The sequence below is a fragment of the Ctenopharyngodon idella genome, chromosome 18, assembly GCF_019924925.1.
Source record: "Ctenopharyngodon idella isolate HZGC_01 chromosome 18, HZGC01, whole genome shotgun sequence".
Taxonomy (NCBI): domain Eukaryota; kingdom Metazoa; phylum Chordata; class Actinopteri; order Cypriniformes; family Xenocyprididae; genus Ctenopharyngodon; species Ctenopharyngodon idella.
This window is the reverse complement of record NC_067237.1, coordinates 35,450,380-35,468,983: the sequence shown is the minus strand read 5'-3', so window position 1 is coordinate 35,468,983 and position 18,604 is coordinate 35,450,380. Positions and strand designations below refer to the sequence as shown.

The 18,604-nt window shown below is 37.7% G+C and overlaps 1 protein-coding gene across 3 annotated transcripts in view; it reads left to right on the top strand.

The window, feature by feature from the left end:
- The window catches only part of def8 (differentially expressed in FDCP 8 homolog), a 168,529-nt gene that overhangs the window by 78,213 nt on the left and 71,712 nt on the right, over positions 1-18,604 (top strand). For 2 of the 3 annotated variants that reach the window (XM_051871420.1, XM_051871421.1), the window contains one exon: positions 10,019-10,116. In XM_051871420.1, the coding sequence (XP_051727380.1) occupies positions 10,019-10,116 (98 nt within the window). Of the gene's footprint in view, positions 1-10,018; positions 10,117-11,166; positions 17,834-18,604 lie in introns of those variants that run through there. The other variant, XM_051871419.1, reaches the window with a different exon arrangement.

The window sequence follows — 18,604 nt, the reverse complement described above, 5'->3', positions numbered from 1 at the left end:
TAATCAAAATACAGTAAAAACATTAATATTGTGAAATATTATTAGAATTTAAATTTTTGTTTTCCATTTCAATAAATGTAAAAATGTAATATATTCCTGTTATGACAAAGCTGAATTTTCAGCATCATTACTCCAGTCTTCAATGTCACATGATCTTTCAGAAATCATTCTAATATACTGTTGTTGTTGTTGTTGTTTTTGTTTTGTTTTTTTGCTCAAAAAAACATGTCTTATTATTACCAATGATGGAAACTGCTTTTTTGCTGCTTAACATGTTTGTGGAAACAATGCAACCATTCAAACATTTGTGGTAAGATTAAAACAAAAGAGAAATTAATACTTTCATTTATCATGGATGTATTAAATTGAACAAAAGTAACAGTGAAGTAATGTTACAAAATAATAAATGCTTTAATAAATGTAATAAATGCAGATAAATACATTGAACATTCTATTCATCAAAGAATCCTAAAAATAACATTTCCACAAAAATGTTAAGCAGCACAACTGTTTTCAACATTGTTTCTTGAGCACCAAATCAGCATGTTAGAATGATTTATGAAGGATCATGTGACACTTAAGGCTGAAGGAATGATACTGAAAATTCAGCTTTGCCATCATAAATTGCATTTTAAAGTATTTGAAAACAGAAAAGAGTTGTTTTAATTTATAATGATATTTTGCAATATTACTGTTTTACTTTATTTTTGATTAAATAAATGCAGCTTTGGTGAGCATAAGAGACTTTTTTCAAAAATATTGTAATGTTTCCAAACTTTTGACAGGTACTGTATGTATTGTTTACTTAAAGTTTTGAGGCAGATGTCAGCAGACCACATTTTATTATATTAATTTAAATCTTGTGGAACCAGTTGAAATTGCTTGTTGTTTTTGTGTGTCACATTTATTTGGGGAAGTAAAACATGATAGCATGTACATCATGTACACACTTTGTGCAGTTCACATATTTCTGCTACACACTATATACTTTGGTAACACTTTACAACAAGGTTCATTAGTTAAAATGAACTAATAATAAACTGCATTTCTACAGCATTTATTAATTTTTGTTAATGTTAATTTCAACATTTACTAATACATTTTAAAATCAAGAGTTGTATTTGTTAACATTAGTTAATGCACTGTGAACTAACATGAACAAACTATGAAGAGCTGTATTTTTATTAACTAACGATAACAAAGATTAACAAATACAGTAACAAATGTATTACTCATGGTTAGTTCATGTTAGTTAATACATGAATTAATGTTAACAAATTAACCTTATTGTAAAGTGTTACCTATACATTTATATACTGATAAAGTTAAAAATTCATACTTTTGATTAAGACCTCTTTTATATGTAACCAGCACAGTACTTTGGCTCTCTATGGTATTGGTGTGTAGTAATTATTCTCTGGAATACTTAAGTTTGATTGTTTTGTAAATTGTAATGGACTATTTTTTAAATAGCTGAAAAGATTGTTCTAAATTTATTAGCGTAATAGTAATCTATATAAAATCATAATAATATAATATATAATAATTGTTTTAAATAATAATAACTGAAACTTGCTATTATGTTGCTCAGCTGTAAGAATCATTTTCCAATAATGCTTTGTTAACTGAGTGAATGATTGAGTATGCTCTGAAGAAATTAGTGGAAGGTCTCAGAAGTTATGATTCTGAAATTCAGAGAAAGGATCACACAACTGATTAAGCCAAGTATTCCCAAAGGCAGCCAAAGCATTTTAAAGACTAGAGTCAGTGAAGCAGAAAAAGCATCACGTGCCATCAGCTGCAGTACTGCAAACCACCAGAATACAGAACTGCCTTTTCTGTGACAGTTCATCACACAAAACAGAACTGTGTCCAGACACTAATATCGCTTCAAGAAAAGACAAATTGATGAAAATTGCATAATGTTTTGTGTGTCTTGGCCAAAGCACTTGCAAGATTCTGTAAGACTAAAGTGTGCTGTAACATATGTGGAAGCAGACTCCACAGAGCTGTATGTCAAGTCAAGTCACATTTATTTATATAGCGCTTTTTAAATGCAGACTGTGTCAAAGCAGCTTTACAGTGATAGAGGGAACATAATTGTGGCTGTACAGCAGCTCTAGAAGAAAATAGTGTCATTGTCCAGCTTAAGTAAGTTCAGTATTGATTCATTCCATTGTAAAAATCATTAGTTTTTAATTTATTCATTTAACTATACAGCAGCTCTGGAGAAAACAGTGATGTCATTGTCCAGCTCAGTTCAATTCACATACAATAGTGTCACTGCAGGCAGATCCAGAACATTGTTGAACAGAGGTCGTGGAAGTTGAAAGTTGAACAAAGACTAGGGCTGTGTATTGGCAAGGGCTTCACGATACGATATATATCACGATACATGAACTTGCATTTTTATTGATTTCTCAGCAGAAAAAAAAACAAACAAACAGACAAACAAAAACTTCCATTCTAATTTATTAGCAAAGGTATTTGTATTGCACGGGAGTAAGTGAAGAGATAATTGACAACACCATGGCAGAGGATTCCTTGCACAACAGAGCCTAAGCATCTGACAAATGTCTTGTATTGTAGAATGCGCACTTAGCAGCGCCGCTCCCTCAATTCAAATGTTATTTCAGTACCCCTCATTTTGAAAGCGGCTCCCTGATGCATGCAAATATCTCCCGATATGAAAACTATCTTAGGCTGGGCTGTGTAGTTGTAACCATCTCTTAGCTCTGTATCATGCTTGATGAAAAATCTCCCAATGGTAGCATACAGAGTAAAAAGCAATGGTCCTAGTACTGAGCCTTGCAGTACGTACTCCATACTGAACTATACTGAACTTGTGATCGATATGACATCTCTTCATTTACTACTACAAACTGATAACGGTCAGATAAGTATGATTTGAACCATGCCAATGCAATCCCACTTATGCCAACATCATTTTCGAGTCTATTCAAAAGAATTTTGTTGTCAATAGTGTCAAATGCAGCACTAAGATCCAGTAACACTAATAGAGAAATACAACCACGATCTGATGTTAAGAGCAAATCATTTGTAACTCTAATGAGAGCAGTCTTAGTACTATGATACGGTCTAAATCCTGACTGGAAATCCTCACAGATACCATTTCTTTTTAAAAAGGAAAATAGTTGTGATGATACTGCATTTTCTAGTATTTTTGACAGAAAAGGTAGAATCGAGATCGGCCTGTAATTGACTAATTTTCTAGGATCAAGTTGTGGTTTTTTAATAAGAAGTTTAATAATAGCCAGCTTAAAAGTTTTCGGTACATATCCTAGCGATAAAGATGAATTAATGATGTTAAGAAGAGGATCTATGACCTCTGGAAGCATCTCTTTCAATAGCTTAGTCGGTATAGGTTCTAACATGTTGTTTATTTTGATGATTTAATGCGAATAAATGGAATTTTTCCATACTACAATGCACTGTGTGACACGATACTATAGTAGACGATTGCATGGTTATAATTTTCTCTCTAATATTATCAATCTTGCAAGTAAAGAAGTCATTACTGTTGTGCTGATTGGAAACATCAGAAGTTGAAGCTTTATTTCTCGTTAATTTAGCCACTATATCAGATAAATACCTAGGGTTGTGTTTGTTTGTTTTTTCTAAGAGATTTGAAAAATTAAAAAAGTAGATCTAGCAGTTTTTAAGACCTTTCCACGAAATGTGAAAAACCTCTAGTTTTGTTTTCTTCCAGCTGCACTTCATTTTTCTAGCTGCTCTCTTAAGGGCCTGAGTGTGCTCATTGTACCACTGCGTTGGACTAATTTCCTTAATCTTCTTTAAGCGCAAAGTAGCAACTGAGTCTAATGTGCTGGAAAAGAGAGAGTCAATAGTTTATTTTGTAGCATTGAGTTCTTCTAAGCTATCTGGTATGCTAAGGAGATGAAACTGATCAGGAAGATTATTTATAAAGCATTCTTTAGTGGTAGATGTGATAGTTCTACCATATTTGTGGCAGGGAGGCGGTTTTGCAGCCATGGCTAAATGTAGTATACACAAGACTAGATAATGATCTGAGATGTCATCGCTCTGCTGCAGAATCTCAACTGCGTCAATATCGATTCCATGTGACAATATTAGATCTAAAGTATGATTACGACAATGAGTGGGTCCTGACATGTGTTGTCTAACTCCAGTAGAGTTTAGAATGTCTGTAAATGCCAATCCCAATGCATCTTTTTCATTATCTACATGGATATTAAAATCACCAACAATAAGGATTTATCCGCAGCCAGTACTAACTCCGATAGAAAATCAGCAAATTCTTTGATAAAGTCTGTATGTTGCCCTGGTTGCCTTGTATACTGTAGCCAACACAAATGTCAAACAGGATTTGTCGCTTACGTTACATAACGTTACATAAAGCACCATCACTTCAAAGGAATTATATTTGAAAGTCTTTGGAGTACTGAAGATATTACTATAAATTACAGCCTTTCAGACGAGGCTCGTGTTGATAATAGTAACCTTGAGGCGCGGACTCATTTAAAGTAATGTAATCGTCTGGTTTTAGCCAGGTTTCTGTCAAACACAGCACATCTAGATTATTGTCTGTGATAATGTCATTTAAAATGAGTGCTTTTGAAGAAAGAGATCTAATATTCAGCAACCCAAGCTTTATCATTTGTTTATCAGTAATATATCTGTTTTTTATTTGTTATACATCAATTCAATTTTTACCCTTAAATGGGTTTGGGATTTTTTTGTATTTACTAATTTGGGGTACAGACACAGTCTCTATGTGATGATATCTAGGTCAGAGAGTCTCTATGTGTTGGGATTTATCTGACTTCTGTGACGTGAGACAGCTAGCAGACGGTTGATTTAGCAGACCTGGCCCCAGTTTGTCAAGTTTCAGCTCTAAGACTATGTGCCATATTACTAGAGAGAAGAGCGATCCCGGGAGGGATGAATACCATCTCTTTTCAACATGTCAGGTCTGCCCCAGAAACTTTTCCAATTGTCTATGAACTCTATATTATTCTGCGGACACCACATAGACAGCCGGCCATTGAGTGATGATAGTCTGCTAAGTATCTCATCACTCCGATGAACAGGAAGGGGTCCAGAACAAATTACAGTGTCTGACATCATACTTGCAAGTTCACACACTGCTTTAATGTTAATTTTAGTGATGTCCGACTGGCGAAGTCGGACATCATTAGTGCTGACGTGAATAATATTCTTAGAGTGTTTACTGTAACGATTGGACGTGATCAAAATGCTTTAGGCATCACAAAAATCCTTCATTTTCTCTCCTGTTGTTCAAACTAAGTCATCGGCTCCAAAGAGATGCAAAACAAGTTCTCTTCAAAGGTTTGTCATCACACAGGCTCCCATGAACGACCTTAGTAGACACGGTGTCTGGAGCTTTCTGCAAGCTTCAAAGACAGGAGGTGATCCCCTCTCTGCATCCCCCATCAACAGACAGTGCCAGCCATTTGGTCCACAGACTACAGTCAAACTTCCAATACAATTTGGAAAAAGGACATTTCTACCCACAATCAAACTGTCCTAAGTGTATATAGTATTTTCCCTGTATTATATTGACCTAATTATGATTCTTTAGTTATGTCAGGGTAACTTCAAATGCCCAAATCCAGGTGTATGTATTACTGCTTGAATGCCTTCAAGTCCCCATCTTTCTTGGTATCAAAAGAATCCTCTTTTCATTCCATAAGTAATGGTGTATAGTATGCTATGACAAAATGCATTCAAATATTTTTACGACGCTTTTGTGTAAAACTTTCTCCCGGTCATCTTTGATTGGTCACCTCACCGAAATGGGTGTGAACTGATAGGGTCTTTAAGAGTCCTCAGATCAGGTACATTTTTGATCAATCTCTTTTGAGACCATCGTTTCCCGTCTCCTTCACGTAACTTTATTTTCAAGTTAACTTTGTTGGATTCAACGTGGACCACCCAGAATAACCCAAGCGAATGCTTCAGCGCACTCCTGACAAAATCGTCAAGAATCTCCAGAATCTACCGCATCTATACATATTCAGCAACCAAAGTCAACGCAAGTACCTGTTTGCAGCCTTTAGTTGTGTTTCCAAGTTATTGTGCCCCTTTTAAGGTGACCCTGATTCTTTGATGTTTCTTGCAGGTTGTGGTTAACTGTTGTAATCTTGCCATTCTCTCTCTCTCTCTCTCTCTTTCTCTCTTTCTTTACTTTCCATCACTTTCTTTATTCTCTTAAACGTTTTGATCTAGCTACATGCTATTACCCTGCTATTACTTTATATATTGGTGGAAAAAGTTATTCTTTCTTGGCCAGGAAGATAATTTGTTTCCTAGAATTATAACTGATTATGCTGTCTGTTTGCTTGGACGAGCTGATTAAATAATCGTAAAATTAATTTTGCTAAAGTCTGAAACTAATCCAAATATTTATAATTAATTATAATCCATTATAATTAATTATTCATATTTCTTTTAAGCTAATTTGCTACATTAGCATTAGCCAGCACTTTTAAATTTGTTTTGATGTCAGGCGTTCTGGCTACCGGGAAACATGTGACTATGGTGGCTGGTGTCTCTATTTTCACGTTCTGTGTAATAGAATCACCAATAACTAGGGCACTTTCAACAGGATTCTCAGTGGGTGCGTCACTGAGTGACTGAGCGACTATACCGTCTCACAGTCACCCAGTTGGCCTACTGTGCGGGCTCTACAGCCGGAACCGAACAATGTACAGAGTTCACTAAGCTAGTCACATCCAAAACAGTATCTAAAGCCCTTACATTCTTACTATCCTTGATTAAAGTTTTGATGTGTGTCTTTAATTCTGAGATTTTCTCTGTCAGCCTGACTATTTCCCTGCATGTATGACATGTGAATCCTTGTCGCTGACAGAGAAAGCTATACTAAGCATGTGACAGGCAGTGCAAGTAATGATAGCAGGGGAAGATGACATGACTCACTGTGTTTGTAGACTGATCCGACTCACCAGTTGTTTGATGGACTCATAGAAAAAGGAGCATGAGAGAAAAAGACGGAAGGCATGGATAACAAGTTAACAGGCTAGCGAAATGCTATCGCATTGTGATAGTGATTTAGAGTGAATTAGTTATTTCAAATGTACATGCAGACTATTTTTCAAGTCATGTATGTGTAAAAATCTTGTCTCATCTCGTGAACTCAATCTTGTGTCTCGTCTTGTAAGCTCCCTGTCTCGTCACACCCCTAGTAGATTCTAATTCAATTTTGATGATTCGCCGATCTGATAGCCTCTTGACTTCAGTTACTTTGTCAGTTAGCGTTTTTTAACCCTCTGGGGTCTGAGGATTTTTGGGGCCCTGGAGAAGTTTTGACATGCCCTGACATTTGTGCTTTTTTCAGTTGTTCATAAACATATTAATGACAAAAGTGTCATTACACTGCATTCAGCACAAACTAGGCTACAATAATATGTGAGGAACATGTATGTATATGTTTGTTTTTTTGAAGGAATAACGTTTATGCGTGGTTATTGAAAAAACAAAACTTAAGTCACTGAAATAAGGCCAAAAAAAATATATTAAATCTGTGTTCAAATAAGACTTCTAGGTATTGGAGGTTGTAGACTAGAGTTTTTGCTTCAAAATGATATAAAAAATGATATCGTTCATATAAAACAATATATTGATTTAGATTTTGTAAGACACTTTTTGTCAAGAAACACAGTATGCGTGGAGGCGTGAATCTTCATGAATAATGCTGTGATTCACACCTGAGAAGACAAAAGATCTGCATAATGACCTACATAATGACCCGCATAATGAGGCCTTTCAGTCAGGTAGGCTATGTAAAAAAAAAAAAAAACCCTCTGTGATCATGCTGATTAACAGGATTAATGTCCACTCTCGACAAAAAAAACAGGATTTTTGTGATCTCATGCATGCACGTATTATTGCACATCATGTGAAGAAAATTTTATATAGGCCTATGTTAAATTACAGTACCAGTCAAAAGATTGAACGCATTGCCATTATAATGTTTTTAAAAGAAGTCTCAAGTCTCTAACCAAATAATGGTTTTCTATTTTAATATACTTTAAAATATAACGTATTTCTGTGATGCAAAGCGTCTGAAAATTCCTACCTCTATGGCATTTCATATAGGCTACTATATTTGTTATATTATATAGCCTAAATGTTAATGTGCAGTTGACAAACTATACATCATTAAAAAGATCTAAGATTCAAGCTTAACATTTTGACCTCTGTTTTACTCTTAAAATCGTATATTGACCGTAATTTCTTAATATGCTTAAAAGCATGCACATTTGGAGAAATATTGATGGATTCTCATATGTTATGTCAATTTTCTATACAGAGGAGTAATATTTATTCAATATTTATTGTCATCACTGTGAGCGCTGGATACTGTGTTTTCAGTTCATACTTGCAGCTGGAGGGGGCTCTGTGCACATTTAATCCACAAATTACTCTAATGAAGAACAGGCATACCATGTGACATTCCAGGAACTAACAGAGGCTTCCAGAGATCGCTATAATCATGGCTATAACATGCAGATAGACACTTTTTAAGACAATAAATACACGTTTGCGACAATGTATACATGTATTGCCTCAGAATTTGCGTCTGAATAGCACTCGCTCCGTGGGCGTGGCCGCATTAGCGGATAATGAGCTGAATCACGGGCGTCTGACATGGCTCTCTTTTCATACAGATTACATAAACAGAGAATTTTTGTTTTCGATTTGACTTACAAGATTTAAAACCTGACATTTCAACGTTTCTTTAGACATAAGTCTAATTTTTTTGTGATTAGTATTCACTAAGTTACAGTTCATTTTCTGAGAATTATCAGATTGGACTTTGTTCGGAGGGAGACGACAGATCACGCATCATGTTAGTTTTCTTTATTTTGCAAAAAGCACAACATTTTGTTTTTACTCTGAGTGTACACAAATAAAAGAAGATATTTCACAGATTAAAATGGTGTATAACTCTTAATTGTATGTGCAACATTGACTGAGTATTTTGAGTCTCTTTCACACTGGTAAGAAAAAAACCGAGGTGGTATCGCCAGTGATACCTCCAACTCGAGGGAGTTAACACTGGTGCCATTATAAAATATCTTATACCCTGCTCCAATCTCTTTTGCCTTTGATTCTTTCCATGCAATGTCGACTCATCTGGTCTTGAGGGAGTCGACTAACTCGCGTTGACGGCCGGTGAGCTTTCCGATATTGATCGTAGCAAATCGTAGTGGGAATAGCTTCTTTAGTCTGCCTCCGTGTTGCCTCCAGGGTATGCCCTAATTTGATGAGCAAAGTTTTGAGACATGTAACCTACATGCATGTCAATAATTAAAGCACATATATATTAAACCTGCAGGACATATATTTATTTAATTGAATCGCAGCCTTTGTGAATTCACAAAAGCACTATGCTATAGTATTTAAATGTTTTTTAAATGGATTTAATACATTGTGCAGCCTTAGTAAACAGTCTAATAATGGATTCTCATCCGTGGAATGCGCCACTTCCGGTATTTTGCCGAAAGGGGTACATTGCAGTCGAGGATTTTTTAAAATCGAGTACTTGAATTTAATTGAGAAATCATGACAGCCCTAAATATCACTTTTCCTTAAATTCTTTTACAGCATCTCTAATAGCACTCTTAAACAGACTGCATACATTCTTGTTGCCAATTTTTGACTTGACTAATATTTTTGCTTTGTTTATTTTGATGCCTGATATTCATAACATAGTGTATGCAGCTTAGCATGAAAAACAAATAAACATTAACGTTAAAATTAACTTGAATTTTTTTATAGTTATAACTGAGTTGTACAACTCAAACACACTTAACTACAGTTTGTACTTTCCTGATGTTAATGATTATGTGAAATCACACCATGTCACACTGACACATTAGCTAGTGGAGATGTGATGTACAGTCAGAAACAGGAGCTCTTGCTCAAAGGAATCTGAAGTGTGATCTAAATCAATATCCTGTGTTCACAGAGGTGAGGTCGGAGATCTTTTCCTCTGAATCCAAAACTCAGAGTTCAGACCGTGCAATGGATCTGGGCTTGGCTGAAGACCACTTCTCTCGACCTGTGGTAAGCACTTAATGCTTTTAATTACTCAGCTGATAGTGCTTGCAGATAGGCTTACTAGAATCTATATCCTGCTGATGGCCAGTATAATGCTGATACATGCATAACATTGCTGAGAAGTGAGCACTTATGAAAACAGACAAAAATGCATTATTTTTGACAAAGCTGTCAGTAGATTATAGATCTAGAACTATTACATGCTAAGGAAATGTCACTTCTGTTATCTTCTATTTATATAAAGGGCGGACTGCTCTAACTCTACTGCATTGGTACATGTACATTTGATTTGTTAGTTTGCCATAAAAAGGGCCTCTTTTAGAAGCTCTATACTGAAAACCCAAAGTTCAAAAGTTCATTGTCAGTAATATTTAGAAGGAAGGTGCAAATCTGACAGATTAGCATGCACCTTCAGAAAGGACTTTATTGTTAACGGTAGCGAATATAAAAAATCTGCTTCGTCAGGAGCTCAGTGAATTCAAGCGTGGTACCGTGATAGGTTGCCACCTGTACAATAAGACAATTCATGGAATTTCCTCACTACTAAATATTCCACGGTCAACTGTTAGTGGTTTCATAACAAAGTGGAAGCAATTGGGAACAACAGAAGTTACAGAAAGTGATTTTTTTTCTATAAAATCACAGAGCGGGGTCAGCGCATGCTGAGGCACACAGTGCGTAGAAGTTGACAACTTTCTGCAGAGTCAATAGCTACAGACCTCCAAACTTTGTATGGCCTTCAGATTAGCTCAAGAACAGTGCATAGAGAGCTTCATGGAATAGGTTTCCATGGCCGAGCAGCTGCATCCAAGTCTTACATCACCAAGTGCAATGCAAAGCATCAGATGCAGTGGTGTAAAGCACGCCGCCACTGGACTCTAGAGCAGTGGAGATGTGTTCTCTGGAGTGATGAACCACGCTTCTCTGTCTGGCTTGGCAGTTTCGGGGGAACATGTCATTAAAGTCATGTGCATGTAAAGGCAGGCGCCCCAAAACTTTTGGCAATATAGTGTATAAGCTAAAATAGCCTCTTTTTTTTTTTTTTTTTTTTTTTAGATGTCATGACCTGTAGGTGGTGCCGTCATCAAATGTGGCAGCATACCAAGTTTTGTTTCACAGGATTGCAAAGATACAACTTCTCATCTGATTTTGGGTGGACATTTTTAACTCTGTATTACTGTAACTTTTAGAAGTCTAAATGCTGTTTGGTCAGCTCTGTCTAATCATAATCTGTGCAGATTTTGTTGATAATCGGGCAAAATTTGAAGGAGAAAAAACTGTAAAACACTACTTTTTAAAATGGAGTCTTAATGCAAGACATTGAATGGGATAAGCATGAAAATCATAATCAAATAAACTAAGAATTTTATTTCTAGTAGAAAGAGTTCAAAAATTACAACCAAGTCAGAGCCATAGCCTTGTAGGCAGTGCTCCAGCATATAGTGCAACAGCAACCCAAGTTCGAGTGACGGGTTGTGGACTTTTGCCGATCCTGTGTCAAGTCAAGTCACCTATATTTATATAGCGCTTTATACAATGCAGATGGTTTCAAAGCAGCTTTAAAGCGATAAATAGGAAAATAACGATTCAATGATGCAAACAGAATTCAACTCTGCTGTAAAGCAGCTCTAAAAAGACAATAGTAAACAGTCATTATTCATTTGAAATCAGTTCATTGTTGATTCATTTCAGCTATAAAGCAGCTCTTTACAGAAGATTGTTCTAGTAGACACGAGACAGACCGACTAATATTAGCTCTAATCAAAGGCTCTACAATGTGAATCTCAAAAGCAAAAAGCACTATTAAGATTTTTTTTATGTAATTGCACTGCATGTTATATTTATTAAGTTCAGATGAGATCATTCTCAGAAAGAAGCAATGTCTGGAACAGATGCAACTTCTTGCACAATTTCTGGCCACAGTACTTCTTGCAGTCTGGGAATGTGCCACACTGGATTTGAACCCGCAACCTGAAAGGTTCGGGGCTTGTGGCTTAGAAAGTTGCACCACTCAGTTGATGCTGATTCACTAGGCTGCTGAGGAGAGTTTTCAAGGCAAGAACGTGCACACCAAAGCATTAGTTAGCATATTAACCAATTAGCAAGCTAAGATAACTTGGGAACTAATTAAATTATGTTTAATCCACATTAGAAAATAATGGCCTCTGTTTAGAATGCTATTTGATTGGCAAGCTAAGCTATTTAGCATAGGACAACAAAGCATAGGTCATATTCAGAACGTTATTTCTCGGGACCGGTAGCAAAAAAATCCGTTCAGTAATTTCTTTGTGGATCGGTCCAAAGGTCATCTGAGCTGATTTTGGATGAAGTTGGACAAAATTTGTAGCAGGAGCAGCGAAAAAAACTAGTTTTCATTTACTTCAGTATGGCGACCAGGCAAATTAATGGAAAACGACAAGTGAGATGTTGTTATTGTGAGGGTACACAGATAAAAGATTTGCCATTTCAAATGATGTATTACTCGTTTCTACATGACAAATAATGACTGTTATGATAAAAAAATCCAGCAGGATCATCCACCTCCCATAGGATGTGAGGGGAGGATGCAAGGAAAGAAAACAAGGAAGGAGATGTTATTTGTATATTGGAATGTTCTTGATCACTCAAGCGTCACTTCAAAGTGTCATCAGCTGTGCTCGAGGGATCTGCCCCCATGTTGTTAAGTTTGGTTATTTAAAAAATTCATAATAAATATTAATAATGCAGGATGTCCCATTGAAATATGTGAGATGTAAAAGTTTATTTAAACTGCAAAAATAAAGCATGCATTTAAATTATTGTGACAGATGTGAAGGGGGTTTCTTTGTGCATCAGTTTTCTCAATGAGAAAGACTTCTGAATAGGATACACCTGTGTATACTCGATCATAGCTCCTCGGGAAGCTTCCTCACTCTTCGTTCCTCGCCTCCTCATGGTGTAATTAGAGAATTGAGATGTCCTTCAAGATGGCTGAGTTCGATCGGTTTCCGGGTCACAGGTTGGAGGATGTACAAGCGAGGAAACGAGTATGCATCAATTTGAATACTGAGAAGCACCCAATCATTCGTGGATATAATGAGGTTTAATAAATGAAACTACGGGGAACATACAACTAAACTAATCAAAAGCATATATACAGAATGAAGAAAAGTAAAGAAAAGAGAAAAAGAAAATACTAAAGCTGTGATATATTTACAAATCTGGATACGAGCATTTGTTATGTTAGTTGTTATGTTAGTTATGTTAAAGAGTTGTATCTAAGTTAATATAGCACAGAGACATGCAGTGCTTGTGGTCAGAATTATTGGCACCCTTGGAAAATATGATCAAAGATGACTGTAAAAATAAATCTGCATTGTTTATCCTTTTGATCTTTAATTCATAAAATGAGCAAAAATCTAACATTTCATTGAAGGAAAAGAATTGAAAGTGGGGGGAAAATCACTTTATGAAATAAATGTTTTTCTCCAATTCATTAGTAATTTATCGTAAGTAATTTATCACCAAGACATTTATCTTCATTTAGTTCAGCATTGTTCTCACTGCCGGAATGGTACTTTTAATGCACACATACTGTACATAAAATAAAAAACTTTATAAGCCATTAGGCTAAACTCCCATGTGTTCATACTGAAATTCGAGCTGGTGTAAAGAAAGGAAATTTCTGTGTATTCAGTGTATGTATCCTTCTCCTCCTCCAAATCCTCCTCCTCCTCAGCAGGCCATATGATATTAGTTTGTAATCTTGATGCTACTTAAAAGTAGGCCTAGTATGGCCTAGAATCTGCACTAATACATGCATAATTTCACCTGTCTGCTGAGCAGGGGCGATTCCAGAATTTGATTCAATAATAATTGAACCAACAATAATATATTGTTGTAATTTAAGGGGATTTTACAAAATATTACTAAAATATTTAATAAATATTTCTCTCTAACTTTTTCACCATTTATCATCTGTAATACCATCATGTAACCACTAGATGGCTGGATAGCCCTATATATAAATAAACTTGGCTGTGTGAATTGTAAGTTTTTGCATTAGTCAAATCTGGGCACAAAGAAAGCATTTTGTTACTCATACTAGCTACATATAATAGCTTGATCAGTCACATGAAAATAATCAATCAATATTGACTCAGTCTCAGTGCGACCAGGGCGATATTTCAAAATATATAATTGAGTGTTATACCATGAACAGAGGACTCTGAATTATGCATATCCATGTCAACAGTATCGACACTGAAATGAATCTGCAGCAGTCAGGTACAAGCTCTCTAAGTTGTACAATCATTATTATTGTAATGTAATGTGCTTTGAGACATGAGGTAGTTTAACACCTCTTGTAGTGTTGTCATGATACTGAAATTATGACTTCGATACGATACCTGAATAAAAAAAAAAAAAAGTAAAAGTAATTCAATGATATGACAGAACTTAAAATTCATTGTTTTATAAATTAAAAAATAATAATAATTAAAAAAAATAATAATTACATGCTACAGTGTGAACTTAATGTGATTGTTGCATCATGCTAACATTCTGAACAGGCTGGGATAGGGATGGGTGACATTTATTTCATTATATGAGTAATTTAATATTTTTTTTAAATGTAATTTTATAATCACAACATAGTTACTTAATTTTATTTTATCTCTGTTACTGTAACGCCACGCCAGCAGAGGGAGCCCTCTCCTGAATACTGAATGTATGCCGCTCCCTCTGCTTCACTGGTTACTTCCTGTTTGGTGGACATTTAAGTATGGCCTTGCTCCTTGTACTTCGCGAAGTATTGCCAGCCTGTCTGCCTTACCGAGCGTTTTCCCATTGCTATTATTTTGCCTTATTGTGTATGATCATTGCCTGTTTCACCTGTTTACTGCCTTTTGGATTGCCCACTGTTCTGTTGCCTGGATTGGACTGCCTTACTGTGTTTACACCTCTGCCTGCCTCATTTTACGATTATTTGCCTGCTGTTTTGGATTTGTTTGCTGTGGATACATTAAACACTGCACATGGATTCTAATGCCGCCTCAGCGTCCTTACATAATACTTTGCCACCGAAGAATCCAGCAGATGTTACGAATCTACAGGCCGCGTTCGCTTATCAGAGCGACGTTCTCAAGGAGTACCGTGATCAACTGGCTAAAGCTCAAGTGGCCAATGACTACCTCACTCAGTATTTGCGATCGCTACCACCGCCTATGCCCAGAAAGGTAAGCTTTGCATTACCTGACAAGTTTAATGGTTCTGCTGAGCAATGTAAAGGTTTCATCCGCCAAGTAGAAATCTTTTTCATGCATCAGGGAAGTGACTTTTATTCTGAAGAGAAGAAGTGTGCATTCCTCATGTCATTGCTAACGGGCAAAACGATCGAGTGGGCCGCTGCAGTTTGGGAAACTGATCGCTTGTTCCAAACATCCTACCCGTACTTCATAAAACAACTTAGAGATGTGTTTGAATACCCAGCAGGGGGCAAGGATGTTTCCACTCGTTTAATGCAGCTAACTCAAGGCTGCAGATCCGCCGCTGAATATGCTATTGAGTTCAGAACGCTTGCTGCTCAGAGTGGTTGGAACGATGTGTCACTCAAGGCCCTGTTTCGTCGCAGTTTGAATATGGAGTTACAGGCAGAGCTTGCATGTAAGGGTGAAGAGCACTCCTTTTCTGAGTATGTCACATTAGCCATCAAGATTGACAATCTCATGCGTACTCATCGCCCTCAAAGCAAGTCAACGAGAGCCTCGCAAGCTACACAGATTTCCGACTCAAGCCACGCCAATGATCATGCCAGTCCTGAGCCCATGCAGCTAGGGGTCACGAGATTATCTACTGATGAGAGATCAAGACGATTTGAATTCACAGCGCTGATTGACTCTGGCTGAGCATTAAACCTAATTCATCAGGACCTCATTACAACATTCAACATTCCCGTCCAAAACTGTGAACCTCCACTCAAGGTAAACACCGTTAACAACAAACCCATTGGAGATGGCATCACTCAACTAACTCTGCCCATGAAAATGCAAGTAGGACTATTTCACCAAGAAACCATCACCTTCTACGTCCTTGATTCTCCGTGCCATGAAATCATCCTTGGATATCCATGGCTATCTGTTCACGACCCAGTCATCTCTTGGCAACATGGTGAGATCATACATTGGTCACAATTCTGTTTTTCTAATTGCCTGAGTAACACCATTACCAAGTCTTGTTTTACCACCAGCATAGAGAGCCCAGAATGTAAGCCAGTCACCATACCATCATGCTACCAAGAACTTCAGGAAGTCTTCAGCAAAACCAGAGCCACTCAACTGCCACCTCATCGTCCATGGGACTGTGCCATAGATCTCCTACCAAATGCCATACCACCGAAAAGTAAAGTATGTCCTCTGTCACGTCCAGAAAGTCAAGCTATGGAAGAATACATTGAGGAAGCTCTCAATTCCAGTTTCATTCGTCCATCCACTTCCCCAGCAGCTGCAGGCTTCTTTTTCATCGATAAGAAGGATGGAGGACTTCATCCATGCATTGATTATCGAGGTTTGAACAATGTCACAGTTAAGTTTCGCTATCCTCTACCACTAGTTCCTGCAGCACTTGAACAACTCAGAGAAGCTAAAATATACACCAAGCTAGATCTTAAAAGTGCTTATAACCTCATTAGAATCAAGGAAGGTGACGAGTGGAAGACTGCATTTTTGACCACTAGTGGGCACTATGAATACCAGGTCATGCCGTATGGGCTAGCCAATGCACCTGCGGTCTTCCAGTCCTTCATTAACAAGATCTTCAAGGACATTTTGAACAAATATGTTGTGGCCTACATAGACGACATCTTGATTTATTCCAAATCTGAGGAGGAACACAAGGGTCATGTCAGAACTGTACTCACCAGACTGTTAGAGAATCAACTCTATGTCAAGGCAGAAAAATGTGAGTTCCATGTCCAACGAACATCTTTCCTTGGGTACAACGTCAGTCATCAAGGTGTGGAAATGGACAACTCCAAGATCACGGCAGTCACTGAATGGCCCCAACCCACTACAGTCAAGGAGCTTCAGCGCTTTCTGGGGTTTGCCAATTTCTACCGACGCTTTATATGCAACTACAGCATCACAGCAGCACCAATAGCATCCCTACTGAAAGGTAAACCGTCAAAGTTGAAATGGACAGATCACGCTACACAAGCATTTACCAACCTCAAGCACCGCTTTACGACTGCACCAATCCTAAAGCATCCCGATCCCAATTTACCATTCGTCCTGGAAGTTGACGCATCCGACTGTGGAATAGGTGCAGTGCTCTCCCAACGCCACGGACAACCAGGCAAGCTTTTCCCTTGTGCTTACTTTTCTAGAAAACTCACGGACGCTGAGCGAAACTACGATGTTGGCAACAAGGAGCTTCTAGCTATGAAGGCAGCCATCGAAGAATGGAGACATTGGTTGGAAGGTTCCACTCACCCCTTCCAGGTAATCACAGATCACAAAAACCTTGAGTACATAAAAAGTGCAAAAAGATTAAATCCTCGCCAGGCTCGTTGGTCCTTGTTCTTTACCAGATTCCAGTTCACTGTGACCTACCGTCCTGGTAGTAAGAACAGCAAAGCTGACGCTCTCTCCAGGAGACATGATCACCCACAGGCAGAGAACCAACCTGAATCCATCTTGCCACTATCCATCATCATCGCACCAATCACTTGGGATCTGATGGATTAAATCCAAAGAGAACAGAGCAATGAACCCAAACCACAAGGCTGTCCTGCTAACAAACATTATGTTCCTTCCAGGCTTCGACTCCGAGTCATGCAATGGGTCCACACGTCACTTTGCTCTGGGCATCCAGGTATCTCATGAACACTACATCTCACACAAAATTCCTTCTGGTGGCCATCTATGGTTAAGGATATAACAAATTACGTCAAGTCATGTTCAGTGTGTGCACAGTCTAAAACCCCCAAAGAACTTCCATCTGGTCTATTACAACCATTGCCCATACCTCAAAAACCTTGGTCACACCTTTCAGTAGACTTTGTCACTGACCTGCCCCCATCTAATGGGTTTACCACGATCCTAGTAATCATTGACCGCTTCTCTAAAGCTTGCAGACTCATTCCTTTAAAGGGTCTTCCCACAGCTATGGAAACCGCTCAAGCGATGTTCCACCACGTCTTCAGGGTTTACGGTATCCCCGAGGATATTGTTTCTGACCGAGGAACCCAGTTCACGTCTCAGGTATGGAAAGCATTCTGCAAACAACTTGATATTAATGTCAGTCTAACTTCAGACTACCATCCGGAATCCAACGGGCAAGTGGAGAGGCTGAACCAAGAGATCGGCAGATACCTCAGATCATACTGTGGGCGGCATCGGTGGTCAGAGTTTCTACCATGGGCAGAGTATGCACAGAACTCATTAAGGCACTCATCCACTGGTCTTACACCGTTCCAGTGTGTCCTAGGATACCAACCCCCTATGTTCCCGTGGTCTGG